Genomic DNA, 23,869 nt, shown 5'->3' with positions numbered 1-23,869 from the left:
AGTTCTGATAGTAGTGATTTATATCTGATGTGAGCAGATCAATTCAGAGAGATACAAATGATCTACTAATTTCTTTTTTAAATTGTTGTATACCACTAGAACTTCATATGGCCACACACACTTCTGCTGTTGACACCAAACAAAAATAACCCAATGATATTTTCATTACTGATGTCTCTTAAAAATACTGTTAAATACTGAGTGTCACTATTACCTGTCACTTTCCCTGACTGTTGAGTTTTCTGCAAATATTCAAGAGAAAATCAGCTGAATAATGCGGACAAGAATATGTTGCAAATATTGCAAATTTCAGTGTTATTGCCAATAAAAACATTGGAGACTCTCAAGTGTGGATAAAGTGTCAATTGTGGTCACTATATGGATGAAAGCATATGCCAAATGAATAAATGTAAATGCACATAAATGCATGTAGACCAAGACATTCTAATGTCAACATGTAGGCCATTGGGATAGTGACAAACACATGCACAAATAAAAATATATATTATGAAGTCATCCAGGAGGAAACATGAATATGACGAGCATGTTCTAGAAGACAGGCACTGCCGTGTGTGTGTGTGATGGTCAGAACGGAGAGCCTAAAGCATTTAAAGAGGAATGACACAGCTGTATGACTGACAACTGCAGCTCCTGCTAACTAGGTCACGACAGAGAGAGAGAGAGAGAGAAGGACTGAGAAAAAGTGAGCCTGGGAAGAGAGAGAAAGGGTTACAGAAGCATAGTGAGAGAGACATCAAGCACAAGAGACCAAAAGTATGTCCACAGCTATTGACAGACCCTTTCTGGCTCTTTCAGTGAGCACAAGAGTGTCCATGAAATGGTTTGACAAACACAGTTTTCTTTATCTTACTGAAGCAAGAAGTTTGCGTTGGACATAGATTTAAAGGGAAAGTTCACTCAAAAATTTACATTTGCTAAACATGTACTCACCCTCTAGTATTTACGGGATCATCAAGAACTTCAAGGAGAGAGGTTCGACTGCAATGAAGAAGTCTTCAGGACGTCCCAGAGTGTCCAGCAAGCACCAGGACTGTCTCCTCCTGAGGAGTCAGCTACAGAATCGTGTCTCCACCAGTGCAGAGCTTGCTCAGGAATGTCAGCAGGTTGGTGTGAGAGCATCTGCACACACAGTGAGGCCAAGACTTTTGGACAACAGCCTGGTGTCAAGAAGGGCAGCAAAGAAGCCACTTCTCTCCAAGAAAAAACGTCAAGGACAGATGAAATTCTGCAGGAAGTACAAGGATTGGACAGCAGAAGACTGGTGCAAAGATATTTTCTCTGATGAAGCTCCCTTCCGGCTGTTTGGGACATCTGGAAAATCGATTGTTTGGAGAAGAAAAGGTGAATGCTACCATGAGTCCTGTGTTGTGCCAACAGTGAAGCATCCTGAGACCATCCTTGTGTGGGGTTGCTTTTTAACCAAGGGAGTGGGCTTTCTCATAATTCTGCCCAAAAACACTGGCATGATAAAGAATGGTCTCAAAACTGAAAAGAATGGTCCTGCAAGAGCAACTTCTTCCAACGATCCATGAGCAATTTGGTGATGATCCGTGCATTTTCCAGCATGATGGAGCGGCATGTCACAAAGCAAGAGTGATAAAGAAGTGGCTCGAAGATCATCACATTGAAATTTTGGATCCGTGGCCAGGCAGCTCCCAGATCTCAATCCCATAGAGAAGCTGTGGTCAGTCCTCAAAAGGCAAGTGGACAAGCAGAAGCCCACAAATTAGGATCAACTCCGAGAACTAATAAGATAAGAATGGATCTCCATCAGTCAGGATTTGGCCCAGAAGCTAATATCCAGCATGCCAGAGCAAATTGAAGAGGTTATGAAAAACAAGGAACAACATTGTAAATATTGACTCATTATGTTATTTTTTTTTGCCAATAAAAGCCTTTTAAACTTATGATATACTGTACTTATCATTGTTTTTCAGTATATCATAGAAACATGTGGAAAAATAATCTACAAATATTGAAGCAGCAAAATTTGCAAAACACAAAATTTATGTCACTGGCAAAACTTTTGGCCATGACTGTGTATAGGCGATTTCGTAGAGTCTAGCAATAGCAAGCATAAGATCAGAACCTCCCTGCAAATCACTGTCCAAAGTCACACCATCATTGGTAGAGGGTTGAATGCAACAATGTCAGATTACCTCAGATCTCATTCAGAAAACATTACAACGTGCATAACATTTCACTTATAACACCTTCCATTGTCGCTCAGCCTGCAGTAGCGTAATGGAGCGCTCTGATGATGTGCGCAGAGGTAGGTAAATACATATACGCTGACAAGCAGGTAGGACAGCCTATTATAGTCCTCAGACCGAGGGATATGATTGGATGAACATTTTTTATGTTTCTACGCCACTTCCACAGAATATATTAATACATTTAGACCACTTAGCTTAGTGATTGCTATCGGGATGTGAAGAGACTTTCAACCAGCATAACAAAAAAAATTTTTTGAACCAAATCATCTGCTCTGCATTTAAGGTGCGGTCACATTAGGGAAATTTCAGTTGAATTTTGCTGGCTAAAAAAGGTCCATTGTATACTTTTAACAGTGTAGCGACATGAATTAACACTTACACAGAAGTCACTTACAAACCAAGCAGCTGTCTATTAGTTAATGCATCAAATTCACATGACATATTTTATCCGATTGTGAAATTTTTCACCCTCATGCAAAATTCCTGATCACATGAATTTCTATTGGAATTACTGTATTTTGCTTGTACAGTACAGTAACATATACTTCACCCTCAAAGCTAACACTCATGGACTAAAAGTCAAACTATTTTGATTTCATTGGGTCTTGAAGCAACTTTCAATGTGCATTTTGTCGTCACAGAGCTGCCTGCTTATTCTGACGTGCCTTTTACTGGAATGACCCAAAGGGAGTTTCCTTCTCCGTTATGCAATAATCAGTGCTGATGTTTTCGTTTGATCAAAGCGTAGCAGATGCTAATGTGCTTTAAATGGGGCTCATTATTGTTGGATAATTTTCAGGCCATGTTGGTAAAACATCTTTTCAGAGCAGCAATCCTTGCACACTAACTGCTAAACTCAAACATAAACATGCCTTTAGTGGTGGGCCTGATGTGCAGGAGTGAATGAGTGTATGTGAGGAGAATGTGTGTGTGTGTGTGTGTGTATATATATATATATATATATACATACGTATATATATACATACATATATATATATATATATATATATATATATATATATATATATATATATTCCAGGAGAATTGTAACTGAAAGTGATTATAGGATTGGAAACGATTTTATGATTGCATTTTCTTTCTATTTTGAGTTAAGATGTTGACATACTAACAACACAGATTAAAACTAGACTGTAAATACTGGGCTTTCAGAAATCGTCTTATGAAGCCACACCCAGCATATTAGCATATGACCACCAACATTTACATATAAATGGCTGTTCAGTGTCATTTAACTTGGCGGATCATGTATATGGATTAGCTAGTCATCAAGTTGGTCATCGCATAGACTTTTATATGAAGGTACAATAACAAAAAGACCTGTTTATTCAACTCTAAGGGTGCAGTCACAACATTTTCAAGGGCAAAGTCTAGTGATTTCAGTAGGAATCCCCACGACCGATTGCTCCATCCAGATAATGCTTCGCCACCTTGACCTTGGTTTGAAAGTGACTTCTGTGTGAGCTGTGCTTCATACATCACTACACTATCGAAAATTCATTGAATAAGACCACAGTGAATTTGACAAGGGTCAGCGAGAAGATAGAACTTTTTTTTTTTTGTGCAGGAAATCTTGTCTGTCCAGGAATCTTATGTAATTTAAGCTCAGGGGAAGAGAGAAAGAGACAGAGAGAAGCAAAACACCCAACTGGAGGGCAGCTTCTGTGTGACTTGAACCATCTCATCACCTCAGATAAGAGCAGCAGGAAGAGAGAAAGAGACAGAGAGAAGCAAAACACCCAACTGGAGGGCATATGTATGTACTTGGCATATGTAATGAAAGAGAGAAAAACAGAAGGGAGTGTGTAATGGATGAATGTAGGGAATTAGTTGTCTTTGTATGTGTGTGATATTCATATGACTGATGATTGGATCAGCTGTGTGTGTGTGTGCCTGAAGACTGAATATATAATATGATGCCCTTTTGAACAAATCTGATATTTTGTGTATTTGTATTTTTATTTTTGTGTTTGATTTGCTAACTTATGTGCAACTTATGTGCTTTTGGTTTACTACAAAGTACCAATACAATATAGTCATTCTTATGTGAATCATACTACAATATGTGCAACCATAAAAACTTAAAAAAAAAAAAACTCATTGGAATAATTTGCTCAAGAATCAGATTACACTGGTTGCACAGTAAGGTTTTGATTCACAAAAAAAAACAAAAAAAACAAAAACAAACTCAGACTACAGTGGCTGGTTCTCTATGTTTTTAAGTCACTATGTTATTGAGAATCAGTCAACAGTGGTTGTGCTGTGTAGTTTTGAATTACTAAAAAGAACACATTAGAGTAATTTGTTTGAGGATCAGACTACATCTGGTTGGGCAGTATGTTTTTGACTCATTCTACTGGAAACCGGACTCTAGTGGTTGTGCTGTCTTTTTAGATTCAATAAAAACCCAACCCAAGAGTCAGGAATCGTTCAGGAATTACACTACACTGGTATTGGTACACCCCTGAAATAGCAATTGTCCTTCTCGTCTTCATCCAGTGCCTCCCCGTCAAAAGATACTAGATTTTCACCATATTCACTTTGAAGGTGAGAGAGAGAAAGAGGGGGAGAGAGTGCACAGATGGCTTGTGGGTAATTGAGGGCACACATCAGACAGTGAGAGGGTGTCCTTGACCTTCAGTACTACCACTGGAGTGCCTGAGTAAACCTGCTGAGCAAACACACATACACACTCACATTTTAAAACAGATTTTTGGCAGATTGCATGTGCTTCTAGTAGGATTAACATTTTTTGAAAATAGACTGTAACATACATTTTATAAGCTCGAAAGACAAGATCATGTTCGGCAACGGGTCTGTTTTTTGCTCAAATAACCCGTGGCACTGCCTTACATCACCACTGCTGAATGACAGCTGCAATTCTGAGAAACTATATTGAATTGTGAGTGTTTGAGATGACGTCGTGCTGGCCTATGAGTCAGAGTCCCTCGGCACGCACACAGATTCATGAAGTAGTTCTGCATTTGTACCTGTTCTTTCTGTGTGCATTAGCTGATTAGCAGAGTTCATTTGGTGGCTCTCTCTGTGGATTTAGCTTTATTTCTTATCAGAGGAGGACAGTGGGTGGATGGATGTTTGGGAGTGTTCAGCGGAGGTCTTGAACCACAAGTCTGCCCCAGAAGCCTGAATCTAACACACTACCACACACACATACTGGAGCGTTTAATCAGTGGAACGGCACTGCACAAGACTGACCTGCAAATTACATAAGCTCAGCTCGTCCCAGCTTCTGTAGAAGATTCTGTAGTCATCTTCTGTAGTCCTTGCCCTCTTTCTTTCATCCCTTCTCTCTACATTTACATTTCTTCATTTAGCAGAAGCTTTTATCTAAAGCGACTTACAAATGAGGTTGCAAGTGAAGCAAATTCTTTGCATTTGTGCTTTCATGCATTTTATTTTATGTATGTCTGTTTTTGTGTATGCAAATGTTTGTTTTTGTGATTTGTTTCTTTTGTTTGCATGTTTTTGGTTCTTGTGTTCGTTTGGTCTAGCCTGACTTCGTCATACTCATATTCTAGGCAGAATGTGAGTCTGATACTGCTCCATTGCACTTGAATTATGGGGCGTGTCTTAACCGAACCAGTAAAAAAAAAACCTCTGCACTTAATTGCATAGACCTACAACCAATCAGAGCAACGCAGTAAGTGACGTTAGGTACAATATATTTTTTACAACATTTGCTTCATGTCACTATGTTATTTTCTAAGTCAGACAGTCAGATTAAATTTTACCATTTGTAAGTGAGATGAACTTCATCCACGACGATACCCATTACGTTGGCTTGAAAAACATCGGAGCCAGCTGATAAATTAAACTTTTGCCGAATCCCGTTGGAAGGACGGCAAACACATCTTTCCCATCGACAAATGCCTTGATTGCAGTTCTTTGTTCGTCTTTTAAAATTAATGCGCTGTCGATTTCTTTTATTGCAGACGTGATAGCGGAATCTAAATATCTTACTTCTCCAGCTGCAGTCATCGTTGGTGAAAACCAATTCAACCCAAGCGCTCTTTGATGACGTGGGTGGTTACGTAACCACAGATAGCCTGTCCATCATCGATTAAAGCCCGCCCTGGCAATTTGATTGGCTCGGCCTTCTGGGAGCCGAGCATAATTACTCCTCAATGGATCGAGTCCAGACCGAACTTCCCGTCCAAAAAATTGTTGTGGGCGGGGTTCGGGCTGGCACCCAGGCTACATTTGGTCATTCTTTGGGGTGTGCATTTATTAGCTCTTTTTTAGTTGTTAGGTTTGGTTTTTGTCTTTTCTGGGCTCTTATGTATCTTTTGTCTGAGCTACAATACAATTTGTTCTTTTAAAAGATTTGGTTCTTACATGTTTTTTTTTTTAGTTTTTATGTTCTTTTCTTTGTGCTTTGTTCTTGTCGCACATTCGGTTTCTTATGCTTATTCTTTGTTTGAGCGCTTGCTTGTTCTTTTAACACAGTTCTGGTACTTATGTTTGTGAATTTTTTTGTGCTTCGTTCTTGTCAAACATTTCTGGTTCTTAAGTGTTTTCCTTTGTTCAAGCTTTCGTTTGTTCCTTTCAAACAATGGGGAATTTTTTGTTTTGTTTTGTTCTTTTCACACATTTTTTGGTTCTTATGTTTATTCTTGTGTTTTGACACTTTTTTTTGGCTCATTCTTGTAGGAATACTGTTTGGTGCATTCCTTTATGCTTTCATTCTTTTGTTCTTTTTCACTTTATTATTATTTCATGATCTCTCAGTTCAGCATTTTTTTTTTTCCGAACATGTGATACATATTAAATGTTTTAATTTTAGTATCATGAAAAAGCAACCAACAAATGTCCAGCATGCTCAGAAACAGTGTTTTAAAAGCATTCCAGGAAGCACCTCGTGTTGGTTAAAAGAATGTCTAGGGTGTGAAGAGCTGGAATGTAGACAGTGAGGCTCACATATATGGTCTTTGCTTTGTTTAATGTATTTGGTCGCTATATAATTCCCACAGTTCCATTTCTGTTATTTCATAGTTTGATGACTTTACTATTTTTAAAATGTGGAAATAGTAAAAATGAAGAATGAGAAGGTCTGACAAATGTTTGATTTGTATAGTGTAATTGTTCACAGAATGAAAGAAATAGTATATGTCTGTGTATACAATATGTGTGCTTACAGTATATGCATGGAGATTCTTCTAAGGCCAGACCACCTGACAGTTTTGTGTATCTCCCTCTTGTGGCCAAATGCACAACATCTACTACAGTCCTCTTTCCTGTCTCTCTAGCTTGATCTTGTTTCACATTCACCTGACAGAGGTAGATTTGTGTTCTTGGAAAACACTTTCTTACCAGCAGCTTACAAGTAAAGTGAACATTAAGCTCTGTCTCAGTGTTTTAAGCTGTGTGGTGTTTGTCGTAGAAGGCTTGCATGATTTGCAGCAGTTGAGACTCCAGCAGTCAGTTTGCCTAAGAGGAGATTCAGTCCAAATTTCTTCATGCTCAATGATTCTGCAGTCGAAGTGCCAGTGGCCTAATGGAGACAATGACCATATAGCTAAAAGAACCAAACATACCATAAGAATGAAATACACTGAAGTGTTTGTGAGGATCAACTTGCCGTTACTCTTGATGCTCTGACTGGAGGAAAGGTCATGGTGAATTTTTTTCTTATCATGATGAAGTCATGGGATTGTCAGACTTCAGAGGCATTGTGGGAAGTCACAGATATACTTGTTCGTGAGATGAGTGGATTAGGACATTCAGCTCCAGGAACTTCCTGAGGGCCTTGTATAGTTGTAAAAGAATATTCAGTAAAGCTCTTATATATGCTCATGCAACAAAAAATGTTTAATAAATCTTTTATAACTTTTAGCCTTTGGAATAGAATTGTTTTTCCCCATCAGGTACACGGAATAAAGACTAACATTGTCTACGATAAAATTTAAATCTCAAATTGTATTTAAATGCGATGAGATAAAATGATATATTAGAGTGAAATAATGGAAAGAAAACCATAGCACTGATTTTTCTGGCTTCCAGTTCATTAATGGTTGGCTCTTATGTGCTGATTCTTTTAATGTAGCCTTGGTCATTAAAAACTCACATGTTATTGGTTGTCTATTGAGTCTATCGAGTCCTTCATGGAATGAACTCACTGAGTCCATCAGAGCGGTTACTGAATTCATCTCACTCACTGAACTGCAGATCATTACTTTCAGTTATAGTTGACTCTAAATGAGGAGGGCAAAAACCGCATTTGTAGAAAACACTGACACAGTTGATGGCATTGCACATTACACTAAGCATTTCTTTCAGATTTTCTAAACTTTGTTTTTTGTCTCTCTTGTCTCTTTTGCCTCTTGGCGATGGTTGACCTTCATTGATCATACCTCATTTTCTGGGAAAAGGTAAGAGACCATCCTTTTTTGTCCCTTCTCTGTTGTACAATGATGATATAAATGCTAATAATTTAATTTTACAAACATTGTCTATGGTTACTATATTTCCAGTTCAGTGTAAATGGATCTGAGATTATAAGCCTACAGCGGGCTTTGTGTTTTAGGAAGGGGATCATCATGTTTGCCAACAAAAAGTTTGAAAACCTTGCAATAATGAAGCTGCTCTAAATGACACAATACTTGCACACCACAATGACATCCACATGTGGTGGATATTGTAGAAATGATTTTCTCTGCTTTTGTGTTCAGTAAGTGCAGTGAACACTATTAGTATTTTTAATCAGGATGTCCTATAGCAGAGATGAGATTGTATTTTTGTGATAAAGATTTACAAGGACCACACAGAACAGTAGCCCCTTATTGCTGATAGAAAATAAAAAGTTTTGCAAATGATCCTTCTTTTTTTCTTACTGTCTTGCTCAGTATAATGTGGGCATATATGCAAGCATGTGCAGTGTACTATGCTCATTTCAGCAAAACTGCCATGAAAGGAAGTACAGTACGTGTGGTGGAAGTGCAGACTAAAAAATATGGAAAAAACCCTATAACCACACAAACACACAAACCAAAAACACACACACACACACACACACACCTTTACATCAGCGGTTTCATATTCTTCTGATCCCTGAACTCCCATTATAGCTCTCCTACAGTGAGTCATCCAAAGTACAAGTACAAGCAGTGAGTTTACGTCATGGAATTTCATGTAGTTTTTCTGGCATGCTACAGAAAATCCATTCTTGTGAAGCAATTTAAGCAAATAGGTTAATTTAGATGTGAAAGAATGCATATAGCATTGTCTTAAACAGGGTACAGAACCTCTACTTTAATAAGGCAAATGCACTGTGTGCCTTATCAGAAGCAATAAGAAAACAAATCAAATTGCGCGAGATTTAGAAAAAAAAAATGTATATTGCAAAAATCATACAAGGCTTTCCATTATACAGGGACAGCTGTATTCTGGAAAAGGATTCTCTTTGGTGGTGTTACTGTGCCATCTTGAGCTCATAAAGTGGAATGCAAGTATATATATATATATATATATATATATATATATATATATATATATATATATATATATATATATATGCAATGTGTATATATATATATATATATATATATATATGCAATGTGGTGTATATATATATATATATATATATATATATATATATATATATATATATATATATATAAAATAAAAATATATTAATAAATATAATACAAAAAATTTAATTAAAATATGATGAAAGTAAAATTATATATTAATAATTATTTGATAAGTAATTTAATTAAAATATGCACAAAATTGTATATATATATATATTCATGATAACAATAACAATACATCAGGCCCTAATTGTACAACTTTTCAAAGTGTGTATCCTCAATATCATAAGTGGCCAGCAGAGAGTGCCATTATTTGTGAAATATTTTTGCAATACCACTAGTCTGTTACAGGCCAACATCAGTCAGGCAAACAACAGATTCCTTGCATGTTCTTAATATTAATTTGCACTTTTGCCTCAGAACCGTATACATCTCCTGCAAGCCTTTAGCGATGCGTTTCTGTAATGAAGCTCAGGTCTTTGAAGAGCCAGAATTAATCGATTCATCTGGTAGAGCCACTGTGCTCCTCTATTTGTTCTGATATTTCTGCATTACCAGACAGTAATATGAATTATTTCATGTTAGCAGGGCTAAATCAAAGCAGTAATTCATAGGTCATTACTGTCAGAGACTGCCCCGAACTCAGCAATCCTCTCTATCAGGTTAAAAGAGATGCTTATCGTCAACAGTCTTAACAGACAGTTCTTTCCCCTCTGTTTCATTCATCTCTATTGAAGAACACACTATTTACCATACTTCAAGAATGAAGAGTGCACAGCCATTTGTGGTGGTGTGTAAAAACCATTGTGGACCCGTGTCTCGGTGGAAGATGTTGTCCTGTCCACAGCCTTTCTGGTGCACGTAGTGTCCGAATTCGCTTACTTCATTTACTTATTCAAATTGACTAAATAAGTAATGCAGGGAAATGTGACCAAGCATATGGGGGATGTTTTATATAACCTCTGTATTGTGCCTGAATGCTGTCTTGTTAACGTCAGAAACATTTGTTGTCATAGTCGATGCTAATGAAAATAATCAAGAAACTGTCTGTTGTTTTTCATCCAACTGGTTGCTTTTTGTTCACATTAGTGCACAATATTATAGTCTCTAATCAAACAAAGTGGACTACATTTTATGTAATGCATCCATCAAGCCCTGTATAATGACTTCTTTCCTGTCCCTGCTTAAAAAAACAATTGAAACCAGCCTAAGCTGGCTGGCTGTTTTTATCTGGTCTTCCAACCTGGTTAAATCTCAGTCGACAACAATCAACCTCAGCAATGCTAAAGCATGCTAGCAACACTTAGCAACATGTTAGAACATGATAACAACTTCGAAGAGCATGTTATAAACAAGCTAAAATATAATAACAACATGTTAAAATATGCTAGCATTATGTTAACAACTAACAGACAAGCTACAGAGTTAAGAATGTGCTAAATGTGTTTGAAAATGCTAGCAACTTCTAGAAACAGGTTATAGCATGTTAGCTTCATGTTAAAGCTTTTTGGCTTCATGTCAGATTGTTAGCAATGTACTAAAACAGGTTAGCTTCATGTTAAAGCTTGTTAGCTTCATGTCAGATTGTTAGCAATGTACTAAAACAGGTTAGCTTCATGTTATAATATGTTAGAAATGTGTAATAAAATGTTATCATGCAATATGCTAAACTATGATAAAAGAACTGGCTATTTGTGCTAAAACATGCTACCAGCTTTTAAAACAGGTTCAAGCTTAATACTGTCTATCTCAAGTGTTTCTGTCTTCGAATGTTTTAAACTATTTTAAACTTTATGGCTAGGCTTTCTCAAGTCAACATCAAAATGTGTGGCTATAATATGAATGGTAAGTATTTTAACGTTTACACAGCTTGTATTGTGAGTGCTTCACTGTAACCCATTTTGCAAGAAAATGAGGGACAATTGGGCTTTAACTTTTGTGATATAATTGTACTGAACCTGGAATATTCCTTAAATATCACAGCAGTTAATCTCAAATTTAGAGATTAGCGGAATATGCACTTTTAGTGTTCTGCATTTGTATTCAAATTAGGACACGGCCTTAGAAACTTGTAAGCTGTGTAGGCTCCTGTTTATGATGAGCAAGTTGTTTGCACCTTTGAATCATGGGTTCGACCCCAGCAGCATCTAATTGAGTGGCCTTCAGATTTCTATTTTCGCCCGCTGTGTGGACACCACCTGCTTACACAGCTCCAAAATGCACATTTATTCTGCATTTGGCAACAGGTTATGAGTTTTTAATTTCATCTTGTAGAAAATAGACACCCAAAAAACTGTGCTGAAGGACTGTTATTCTCCCAAAAGCAGTCTGCAAATGGGAGCGCAGATGCATTTATCACCATTTTGACGGCATTAATGTGAAAGTTATGAGATGATCTCCTAGCACCCACGAAGAGTGATGACTTGCAACTTGCAAATAAAGTAAAAGCAATCAAAAGCTGCTGCTATGGAGACGCCCACAGACCAGTGTGAGGCAAGATGTGTTTTTACACTGCTGAAGATTGATCATGCTAATTTACAGCAACTTTGCCCCTTCTAAATTCTGCCTTTCTGTTGTTTTATAAAGCCATGAGTTAACAATAACCTACAGTATGCTCTAAAAATAATAAAAAGAAAACAAGCAGGCAATTCAGAGGCTTTGCTAACATCGTACTAGTGCAGATGTGGGGCTGTTGGTGAGTTTTGTGTGAAGAGAGTTTGGTAATTTGTCACTTACTGTTTGTGCTTCAAATGTACTTCTTTTCAATGTGACGTGACATTACATATGGCCAAGTATGGTGTCCCATACTCGGAATTTGTGCTCTGCATTTAACTCATCCAAGTGCACACACACCCGAAGCAGTGGGCAGGCATTGTTGCTGTGCCACCTGGGGTGCAATTGGGGGTTCGGTACCTTGCTCAAGGTTCTCACCTCAGTCGTGGGTAATTTTATGAATTTTAATTGGGTGACAGAATGTTTGCACATGTTCGAATTACTGCTTATTGATTTTGCTTTCATTCATTTGATGGATTGATTGTTTGTTGGATTGTACTTCCAATCCTAAAACTGCTGTTTCATGTGACTGGCTATACACTGCGGCCAATCTAAACTGTTTATAAACAACGATTATTGTGCTAATTCATATGAATTTGATACCATTCATACATTCTCATACGCTTGTGCACCAGCAATTCACATCTTACAAATTAATACAAAATCAGCACCTCATGAGATAGTTATGTTTTCCAGTGAGATCGGGTTGTTATTGTGAGATGATCACCTCAGCTTTTCAGTACTGAATGAAATACTGTATATTTCTAGTCTACATTCCTCTCAAATTCATTCATCAATGCATTCTGGGATTGCCTTCACCCCAGAGGATTGCTCTTACAATTTGCCTAAACAAGATCAAGTAAGAATTGAAGGAGGAACAGCCATTTGATGCAGTAAAATACTGTATAATAGGTAACTCACTAGGTTTTAGAACAGCTAATGTGACCCATCCACCCATGGGCCATTTTAAACTTGTCTAAATGACATTACTGTCTGTGCATCCCACCCCCAATGCCTCCCTCCATTAAATCACCATCACTCTCGCTGATGAGGATCACTAACTCAAGAGGAACATGGAGATCAGGGCCGGGCATTAGCAGAAGCATCTCCTCTCAGGCCATTAGAGTCTCCAGGCGCACATAAATAATCCAGCAGTGTTAAACTGCTCTGGCTGGAGAATGGCAGTGGAAACGCCCCTCTAATTCCATTGTTGCTGTTGTTCAAGCCTTAGTCCTGCATATAACCACATTCACATCTTATTCAGACCAAGATCCACCGGGACAGGAAGAAACCAACTGCTGTTTGGGTTGTTTTTCACTGTCATTTAAGTCAGACTGACACTATGGAGGCCCCAACCCCAGTCCTTAGCCTAATTCTAAAATCTGATTGGTTGATGGTAATAAGGTTCCAGGACCAAGGATGTAAATCCAGGAACATATTTTTGTTTAAGTTTGAACTGGGGTCTATAGAATTTAGTTCTGTAAACTATATATGAAAAACAGCACTGACTAAAAGATCTACATTGAGATTTATGAGTCAATAACAATGTGTTAAATTGTGTAATCAATATTTTCAGCCCAGGCTTTTTTCAAAATCTCTTCCAAAGAAAAAAAGATTGTCATACATTAAAGTGAGTAAATTGACTAATTATTTCACAACTGCATCGTTTTTAAATAACTGAATCTAACATATATGGTTATATGTTTGATTCTGTGAACTTGGCTTGAGCTCTGAATATTTATTTTGCCCATTCATTTTCAAGTATTCTTAAATGATTATAGGTCTAAATTTATATTGAATTGAATAAAAGCGTGAAATAGCTGTAATTAAGCATAGGCATGCTGTTCAAATGAGTTTGCATAAATACTACAGGCAGGGATTTTATTAGAGTCACTAACCGTGCACAAAAGTTTCTCATCTGTTATCGTGTTTGAATGTTTTGTATTCTGGTCCACCCACACAGCATTAGTATTATAAGAACAAATATACATCACAGCACAAGGCCCCCAGCGCATCTTCTACATCGTGACTTCAGTTGTGCAGTAACCAGTTTTAAAACTTGAAATAATGACCAAACTTTTATAAGGCAGAATTAAAAGATAATCCAATTATCACTCAAAAGCTTTCTCCAGTGAAATTAGATCCAATTCTGCTTTTGAGATGCTCTTTAAAGAGATAGTTTACCTCAAAATAAACCTGTCATCATTTTCTCACCCTCATGTCAAACATACATTAAAAATAAATAAAATAATGTATAAATATAAACACCCTCATGCCTTTTGAAACCTGCATGACTGCATGAATTGCACAAGTTGTTCTTTCACATATGAAGGTGAACAGTGACCAGTGGTGTCCTCAACTAATCAGAGATGATTAAATAGGGCTTGACAGCTGCACATATCCAATCAATAAAGAACATCCTAATTACCCACAAGGCCTGTATGAAGCACCTTTTTGTTATTCAGAAGTTTTATTCTCTTTGTGGGAAAAAAAGAATGCAAGGAAAGTATGCATCTAAAATGTACATTTTTAAAACATAGTACATCCATAAATAAAGATGGTCACTATGTACTCACCATCATATTGCAGTTTTTTGAAAAACAACCAGGTCACTCTTACACAGTGTGGAAGGCATAAGGCATCTTCTCTTGTTGCCTGTCTCCAGATTGTGGCCGCCTGCTCTCTGTCTCTGCATTCTTATTCGTTATGATGTATTTTGGCAGACTTATGGGTGACTCATACTTTTGGGTACTTGTGCAACCTCTCGTTTCTCTGGAACTTTGCTCTGTGCATGCTGTGAAATCTCTATGAAGAGCCGATTTTGCCCAAACACAGTGGGCAGAAAAAGAGGATTGAGGTTGATCATCACCAGAGGAAGATTTGGCATGTGTATGTGCATGTGTGTATATGTGAGAACACTTGAATTTAGTTTTTTTCATGTGGGAGAATTTGGTTTTGACAGGAAGTATCAGCCTTGCATAAATTCAGCAAGTGATAGCAAAGAAGAACTCCATGCTGATTGGCTATCTTCCACAGGTACGGATTTATTTTTAGTGACATGCCATGAATGAAAATGAAAATGACAAAAACACTTGGGTTATAAATGTGAGGTGACAAATGATGTGAGGACAGAAATGTTGGATGGTTACTCTTCTGAGAGCCCTGCTGTTCAGCTTTGATTAGTATGATATATATGCATTAATATGCAGAAGCCTTCATTAGCATGCAGATTTAAAAAAACATCTCATTATCGAGGCAAGCTGGGAAAACATGAGAGAATTCTAAAACTGGAATTTCCTGTAAAAGTCATGAAAATTAGTAAAGAACTTAAGGTTTGATTTATATAGCAAATGTTTTGTAGTTATTCTGCTCTAAAAAAAATAACAGAAACTACCTGTGTGGCTCATTGGGTACCAAATGCTAGCTAACTGTTTACTACAGGACACAAAGTGATCATCAATATACATCAATAATGGTGAAAAGGTCCCATTTTCCAAGTGTCCTTGACATGAAAAAGTCCTATTCTAAAGACTGGTACAAATGAAATTCCACCCAGGCAGCCTTTACGAAGTAAATGTAAAAATCTTTATCCAATAATGCCATATGACTGGAAAAGGCATGGAAATGTAATGGTCAGAAGGGAATCCTGCTATTGCCTGTTGCTTATGGCAGACCATAAACAACTCTTTTGCTCTTAGTCAACAGAATCACTCAACAATAAAAAAAATAAATGAATTATAGACACATGCATAAAGACAAATACAAAAACTAATATTAGATCTGGTTGGGTGGCATACATGAATCTAGCTGAATTTTTGTTTGTGCCTATTTTTTTTATTGTTATTTTCTTTTTCTTTTTTTTATTTAATTTTTTGCATATTTTATAAAATAAATATAGCATGCATATATAGCATAAATATAGCACTAAATTATTTTTGGGGTTTTGTCAATATTTTTGTGGGTATATGTGCAAGAGTGTTGTATGTAATGTAACTAATGTAATGTATTAATGTAACTATAACTGCAGATTGTTTTATTCTGTGCCATATAGAAAACACACACACACACACACACACACACACACACACACACACACACACACACACACACACACACACACACACACACACACACACACAAAATCATTCAAGGGTTCTGCACTTTAAACACAAAATACACCAATATAAACCTACCAAACTCAAGACTATAGCACATTGAAGCAAGTATTTACCTTATTCAGTATAGATAAAAATTTTATGCTGCATACTGTATATTTGCAAATACAGAATCATGGATGTCTAAAGTTGCAAGAGATGCTGTTTGCATAATCAGAGTCATAGAATAAAATAAATGACAATTCCCTAAACCCTCAGTATCAAAATGTATGCATAATCCATATACATTTACTAAGCATATATAGTTTGTTTGGTTTGCAATGGGATGTATTGCTTTATGCTGTCACATATCTACATAATTGTTGCCACAATGCCCGTGTGTACCAATATTAAAATACAAGCTGATATATATATTTGTATTTGTATTTTTATATATAATGTATTTGTATTTTTGATAAAACTTTATTTTAAGGACCAATTCTCAATATTAACTAATTGCTCATTAGCATCCATATTACTAGCACATTGGCTTTTTATGAGTACTTATAAAACACACGTTAATGCTTTATTCAGCATGACCATATTTTATATCCCTTGATCCTACCCCATATCTAAACTTAAAAACTATCTTACTAATTATTAATAAGCAGCAAATTAGGACTTTATTAAAAGTTTTATAATATTTAATAGTCAGAACTGGTCCACAAAATAAAGTGTAACCTTTGGATGTTATGGCTAATTACTTGCTAATTGGCTGATATTAAAATTATAAATTGTTAAAATATATATATACTATTATATTATATAAAAATGATAGATTTGGATAAATAAATTAAAAATATAATAAAATGCTAAAAACCAAAATCATTAGTCTTTTTCAATGCTATGATGTAATGAATTTAGGCATGAAATATGGATATTCATTTTCAGATTTCTAAAGACAACATTTAACGTAATAAATGACTTTGAGGTGGATGATGGCAAAGGTATCTAAATGTAAAAATAGAGGTAATAAGCATACAGTTATATTGTTAATATATATTAAATAATATAGTGCAATGTCAAAGGTTTTCAGTATCCCTCAAGATACTGTAATATAATAATAATAATAATAATAATAATAACAATAAAGCAAATCTCTGATACAGCCCTGATTTTGCACAGGTCAACATCCTCTTGTTAGACTGTGCAGCCTTTATTTTAATTAGTCTAGACAACTATCGACCTTTAGCCTTCTTATTATGTGTCTCAATAGGCCTCTCCAGAGATTTATGTTCCCTGAGTATCCTACAAATGAAGGACTGACAATAAAAGCCTACTGTATGCAGAGTATTAACCCTGCTCCAAATGTATGAATCAATAATCATGGCGTACTGTATAGATGATTTTCTGTTATTGGCTACTACTATCAATATGTGTTAAAATTACATGTGTGGACTGGGGTGTTGTGTCTCAGTAGGCAGTACTGGTGACTCTAATAAGGACAGTTATCGTAAAGAAAGGTTACATGTTTCCTTTTAATTAAAAATCAGCTTTGCTCCATAGCACAGAAGCACACGACACGCATACGGTGACACGCTATTGAAAAACGGCTCTAATGGAGTAGTGTTTTCAGGCACAGATGTTTGTTAGTCTTTATGGAATCAGACGGATGAGTGGCAACCTAGAAACAGGAAATTGATTTGTTTTGCCCATTTGATTGTTGTGAGAGGTTGTGTCTTGCACATCTTGTTAGGGCACATAGAGCACATCAAATATGGTAAACAGAAGCTCAAACACGTGTTCTTGCATTGTGAGAACCAATGAGGTTTACTCTTAAATTTTACACAGGAGTGGCTGAGCTTCTGTTTACTATATTTGATGCACTCTGTATATGCATGTTAATTTTCATATGTTAATAAAAGCCTAAATTAAGTAATCATATACAGTGATCGTGTCTCTTCAGAAAACATTTACAATGTTTTCATGTACGTTTTGAAGCTTAATCCAAATAAATGTGGATTACTTAGACTTTCAATGAATCTGCTAAAAATGTGTTGTTCACTCTTTTTTTTCCTAAGATTAAAAAAATAAAAACTCTTATGGGTTTGGAATTGTTTGCTAAATACTGAGCAAATATCTGGAAGTGAATATTCGGGCTCTGAATGACAATTCGATACACTATATGTAGTATTTTAACACTGAAAAAATTCCACATACTTCAGATATAACAAACTTGAAACATCATTGTTTCAAGAGATGAAAGAAATCTGAAAAATTGTGAACAGCTACAGATTTACTTGCATGAGCCATCAGGTATTTATTTATTTATTTTTTATCAGGGAAGCTGAATGATGTCCAGCATAGTACATTGAAAAAAACCAAGGAAGCCTTGGCTGGTGTTTCTTTGTGATATCGTGATGTCATTAGAGCAGAACAGAGACATTTCATTGGCCATTTATCAACCAATCAGCTTTCATTTCCAGTCTTTCCATATACCTCTCATTACCTTCTAAAATCATTACCTTCATGTTCACATTTTTCCAAGTCTTAAAAAAAATGTTTAGACATATTAGATGTGCTTAGAAGTCTTTTTTTTCTTCTTTGGCTAGACTGTAATTGTCAGGCCGTAGTGAAGGATGCACATCTGTGCTCGCAAAGGCTGCTGCTGTTTTTACAGCAGGGAGAGTGCTATGGCTTGGCATGTTTTGCGGCCACAATCCGAGCCTCCTGGCCTGGCACCCCTCCCTCAGGGAAGAGCCCACGCTCTGTGTGTGTGTGTGTGTGTGTCTTCTCAGGTTCCCCATCTGGTGCATGTCTCTATGCCTCTGTACCCTGGCAGGACATTTGGAAGCAGCGATCAGTCCCACCTCCTCTTCTCTTTGGGGAGAAAATAATTCGGAGAGATGCTCAAAATCATCCATTGGAGCATTTTCATAACTTCGTATTGTCTCATAAGACTATTGCTGCCAACCATTAGTGGAAACAATGTTACAAATCAGTGTTTCGGATAAAGCATGTTTCACAAGGGTTTAAAACCTTTATACCAGAATCATGCCAGAAATCATAAAAAATAGCACCATTATTCTTTATTCTAGTCATCCACTGAAACGGAAACCCATTTAAAGATGATTGCTAGTCTGTAGACAACGACAAAAAAATATTAATATGGAAAAAATTATATCTTTGCCCTTTTGGATGTGAATTTTGGTAATATTTTCTTCTAGTTTCACTTAACTTCAATAGAGTTACATTAAAGAAAAACCTGCATGTCTAGAGTTTTGAGCAGTACCCTTGCAACCACATAACAACAGGCTAAAACCATTTAGAAACCTTAGCAAGCACAAAGTGTGATTGTGTTGTCAACCACAAATATTGTATTGTTATCTCACCAGATTACTTGCTGGTTTATAATCTATAAAGCAGTCATGTGACATATAATTTAAGGAGTGTGCTGACTGTTGTTGCACATACGTGTTGAGAGGCACCTATAAAAAAAGTCTCTGATTGAATAGAATATACTGAAAATGGACTCCTGCTAAGCCAGGCTTTGCAGATTTGATTATCTTTCTCAGCAATGGCTACATATATTTTCAGAAAAGCCAAGCAATGGACACAAATTGAATGAGACCCTCCCGTGTGCCCATGTCTGTAGAAACATTGAATTAAAAGGGCTCCTTTATTAACTGAAAGGAAGCTTATCCTGGTCAGTACTGAAGTCATTCTAAATGGTTGCATTGACTTTCTTTTATAAAGAAGTGATTTGGTCTATGGAGAGAAAAATTATATTGATCCTAAACACTCAGGTTAGTGACTGGAGACCTTGAAAGTCTTTTTGGAATGTCCCTAAATAATTACAAGACAGTTTGTCCATACATGTTCTGTATGTACACTCAATGTTTCTGTATTTTTCGTAATATCTTGTAGTGGTTAATGGGTCAGAGTAAAGATTTTCTGACAAACTTCCCTGCAACATTTCAATGCAAACCACACAAGCACTCTGAGGAATGAGCAACAGGTTTGGTGGGAAAAAACATTAACTATGATTGTGATCTGGCCATGTTTATAAGTATTAGCTGATTAACTGTGCTCATTTGGTCAATTAAAAAAATGCGGTTGTCAGTGCCAAAACCTGACAGTGTGAACGTACCAACACATATAAATATGCGACTCTCTATCCCCGAGCACCAACAGGGAGAGTCCACCATGTAGCCACGCCCACGTCTGAATCTGATATCTGATTGGTTTACCAGCAGCGATGCTGCATAATGATGTGAGGAGGCAGCAGCTTATCGAACAGATGGGCTGGTCCAGCACACGGGTACACAGCATCCGTGCTGTGATCATGGAGCCTGCTGCTGTGTTTATCAGTGACATTTCACACCCCTGATTGATTATGTCAGCATTGCACTGACTTATTATTCATACAGCTTGCATAAAAAGGAGCGCAGTTGCATTCTCTGTCCTTCTATGTGGATGTGAGGAGCCCGGCTTCAGTTGGGGAGGCACTGATCCCTGATCAGTTGAACTTGACGAGAAGGATTTAGTTCATACTGTGCAGCCGGAGACATAGTGCTGATCACTTCTGCATTGCATTGAAGGAAATATGATTTTCTCAGACATGAACACGGGGACGAACTCCCCGAAGGTCCACCCGCCCAACGGGACGAGATTTTACACATACCAGGCGAGTATTTAAAGTGTTTCAAAGCCAATAACTAATGCGAACTGCTTGTTGTGTTTCTCTATGCGCGTTCTGAGTATTATTTGCAGTTTAAATCGCTTTTGTTTGACACGTCCGTGATGCAGTAGCCTACAATACGTTGCTTTTTTCTTAATTTGAAGAAGCTCTGTCAAAATGCGCACTCAGAGTTTGGTGGTAGTTATACACAGAATAGCCTGGGTTGACTGTTTTAATCACGTTCAGAATTGAGTTTAGCCCTAAACTGTCACGATTTCTATGTAGTTTAGGTCTGAGCTGAAGGTTTAAAGGCGTTAACCATCAGTTGCATTGAGCGCGCGCATTCCCCAGGAGACGCGAACGCTTTAAATACATCACGCCTGGACAGTAGCTTACACTGACAGTAGCCTACTTTTGATAAAATGCTATTTTAATTTCAGTCTATAGTCCAATAAATGTGTAAACAATCTCTAAGTCAGATAATCTTAACCCTGTTTCGCTAAAACGATACGATCGATTATATTCAAGAAGTTTAATGGATAGGAGAACCAGAAGAGTCACACTTTTTTACTCCAGTGAATATTTTTTAGAATAGGTTATTATCTGTATAAACACATAGTTTAATGTTTTGGCTACACACAACAACAACAAAAACAAAAACGTAGCCTACTTTAGGATCAGCATATAATAGATCCGCAACATTTATGTCATAAAACAATTAATCAAACATTCAAAATGGAAAAGGTAACCAGAAAATATCAAATCGTTGTTTTGGCTGGAAATATGGTATTATTATTATTATTATTATTATTATTATTATTATTATTATTATTATTATTATAAATTAATATTTGTGTAATAAAAACAATAATAATGTCAACTTCCCCATGTGGTATAATACTGTGCAGATTGTCTTTATATGCTGAATTGCATGCACTGCTCAGCTGTGACCCAAATCTCATGCATTGGAATGAGGGCAGTGTCTTTAGATATTGATATTGATTTCTGTAATGGGAGGCCATGGTAACCAAGCCAGTGATGATATCAGTGAGAGACCGTGGCTTTAAAGATGATGATTTTATCATAGAGCTTTTCAACAGGTGCCGCAGATGCTTGTTTAACCATCTGTATTGATATTTGTTTATGGATTATAGAGGTTTATTTTTGGTTACCCTGTGCACTAAAAATGCTGCGGCATGTTTTACCTCCAGTTGTTTTCAGCTTTGCTCATTTTGAGAGAGTGTGTATTCATTATGTTTGTGTTTGTGTGTAGTATCAGCTTGTCTCATGGGTGCTCCCCATGGAAAAAAGCCTGAGAGATTTTCCCCCTGATTTAAAACGGCACAGTCTATGCTCTACCCTGACAGTCTATTACAGTACAGCAACAGCATGAACAATCTGAACAATCTAAGCTTGCACCGCAGAGACAAGTTAAGGCTTTGAAAGCAACACAGTTGTTTACTGTAGTGGGTCTCGATTGGTTTTGCTTCAGGACAGAATTTACATTTGGACAATTTAACAGTGCTAGAATTGTTCATAATAAAATTGTAAACAAAAATGCGTTTTAAACCAGTGGTCCTCAAGGGGCCTCATCAGACTTCCAAGGGAGCTGCAGGATTATTATATATTATATATTAATTAATAATATTTATATTTATATTATTAATATTGCATTAGTTAGGATGCCTTTGAATATTGTGTTGGACAGTTGTATTAATTCATAAGCCCAAAAATTCTAATTATAAACATAAGTCCAACCCAGGCTCATTAGAAATACATGGCTACATTTCTGCAAAACCAGAAATACGTTTCCCAAGGTGCATTTGGCTGCACTTTTGCTATAAGCGAAATAACTTTTTTCTGTATTGCATATCAAGGTTTGTTAAACAGCCCAGTATTATAAAAAAAGAAGGTGCCTGTGGATACAAAAGGTGGCAATATGATATGCTGTTGCTCTTTTCATGGCAGTTTTAAAGGGAAATGTCCAGTGAGTGGCACTATTTAGTGTTTAGTTTGTCCAAAACAGGTGGACGTGAATCTGGCAATGTTTTATGTTGGTTCTTGTATCAATTCGTAAATGAAATGTCTGTGAGTGGTGCTAATAGGTTATTGCTCTAACATATTTGAAAATAACATACCAACTACACTAAACTCTAACCTAAACCTAATTGAAAATGTTAACAAAAGCAAAATTAAAATGCAATTATCTGAAGCAACTCTGTCGTTTTACCTTCCTTTTATGAGGCTTTGAGCTCATTTTTGGAGTGTCGTGACTCATGTTTCACTGGATTCATACCAGAGCACGCCACATCGCATCCCCTGTAAACATAATTTGTATTAAAATAAATAATTTTTGAGTGTTTTACTGATTCTAGTGTTTATTGCAGATGGAGACTGCCGTGACCTGTTATACAGGCAATTCCACTGAGCCTGGGCTAGAATAGGCAATTGAGAAATTTTGTAAATGCATTAACACTGACGTCTCTGATGCTTCCATGAGCTGCACAAAACACATTGCGGTTAGCACAAATCTTGTTTATTCTTGTTGCAAGTGCACCTGTTTTAATGTAGTCTGGTTAGCATTTTTAGACATAGATTTGTCCATGTTGTTATCCACCTAATTTGAATCTTCTTCTAAGCAATAGAGGATTTTGAGTTTGATTGGACAGCCTGTGACGTCAATAACAAATGACTTGGGAAGTAATTGCCATCCTATCTACACACAATTATATGGTT

At 36.7% G+C, this 23,869-nt stretch overlaps 1 protein-coding gene across 11 annotated transcripts in view; it reads left to right on the top strand.

The window, feature by feature from the left end:
- Window positions 1–23,869, top strand: part of ppfia2 (PTPRF interacting protein alpha 2) — a 169,341-nt gene that overhangs the window by 60,204 nt on the left and 85,268 nt on the right. The window contains exon 1 of one of the 11 annotated variants that reach the window (XM_042742502.1): window positions 20,275–21,139. The exons of 8 other annotated variants lie outside the window; for them this stretch is intronic. In XM_042742502.1, the coding sequence (XP_042598436.1) occupies window positions 21,059–21,139 (81 nt within the window). In that variant the 5' untranslated portion in view covers window positions 20,275–21,058. Of the gene's footprint in view, window positions 1–20,274; window positions 21,140–23,869 lie in introns of those variants that run through there. 2 more of the 11 variants (XM_042742511.1, XM_042742528.1) reach the window with 2 other exon arrangements.

This window comes from Cyprinus carpio, chromosome A4, assembly GCF_018340385.1.
Source record: "Cyprinus carpio isolate SPL01 chromosome A4, ASM1834038v1, whole genome shotgun sequence".
In the NCBI taxonomy this organism is placed as follows: Eukaryota; Metazoa; Chordata; class Actinopteri; order Cypriniformes; family Cyprinidae; genus Cyprinus; species Cyprinus carpio.
The sequence above is the reverse complement of the archived record's forward strand: the minus strand, read 5'-3'. Positions and strand labels throughout refer to the sequence as shown.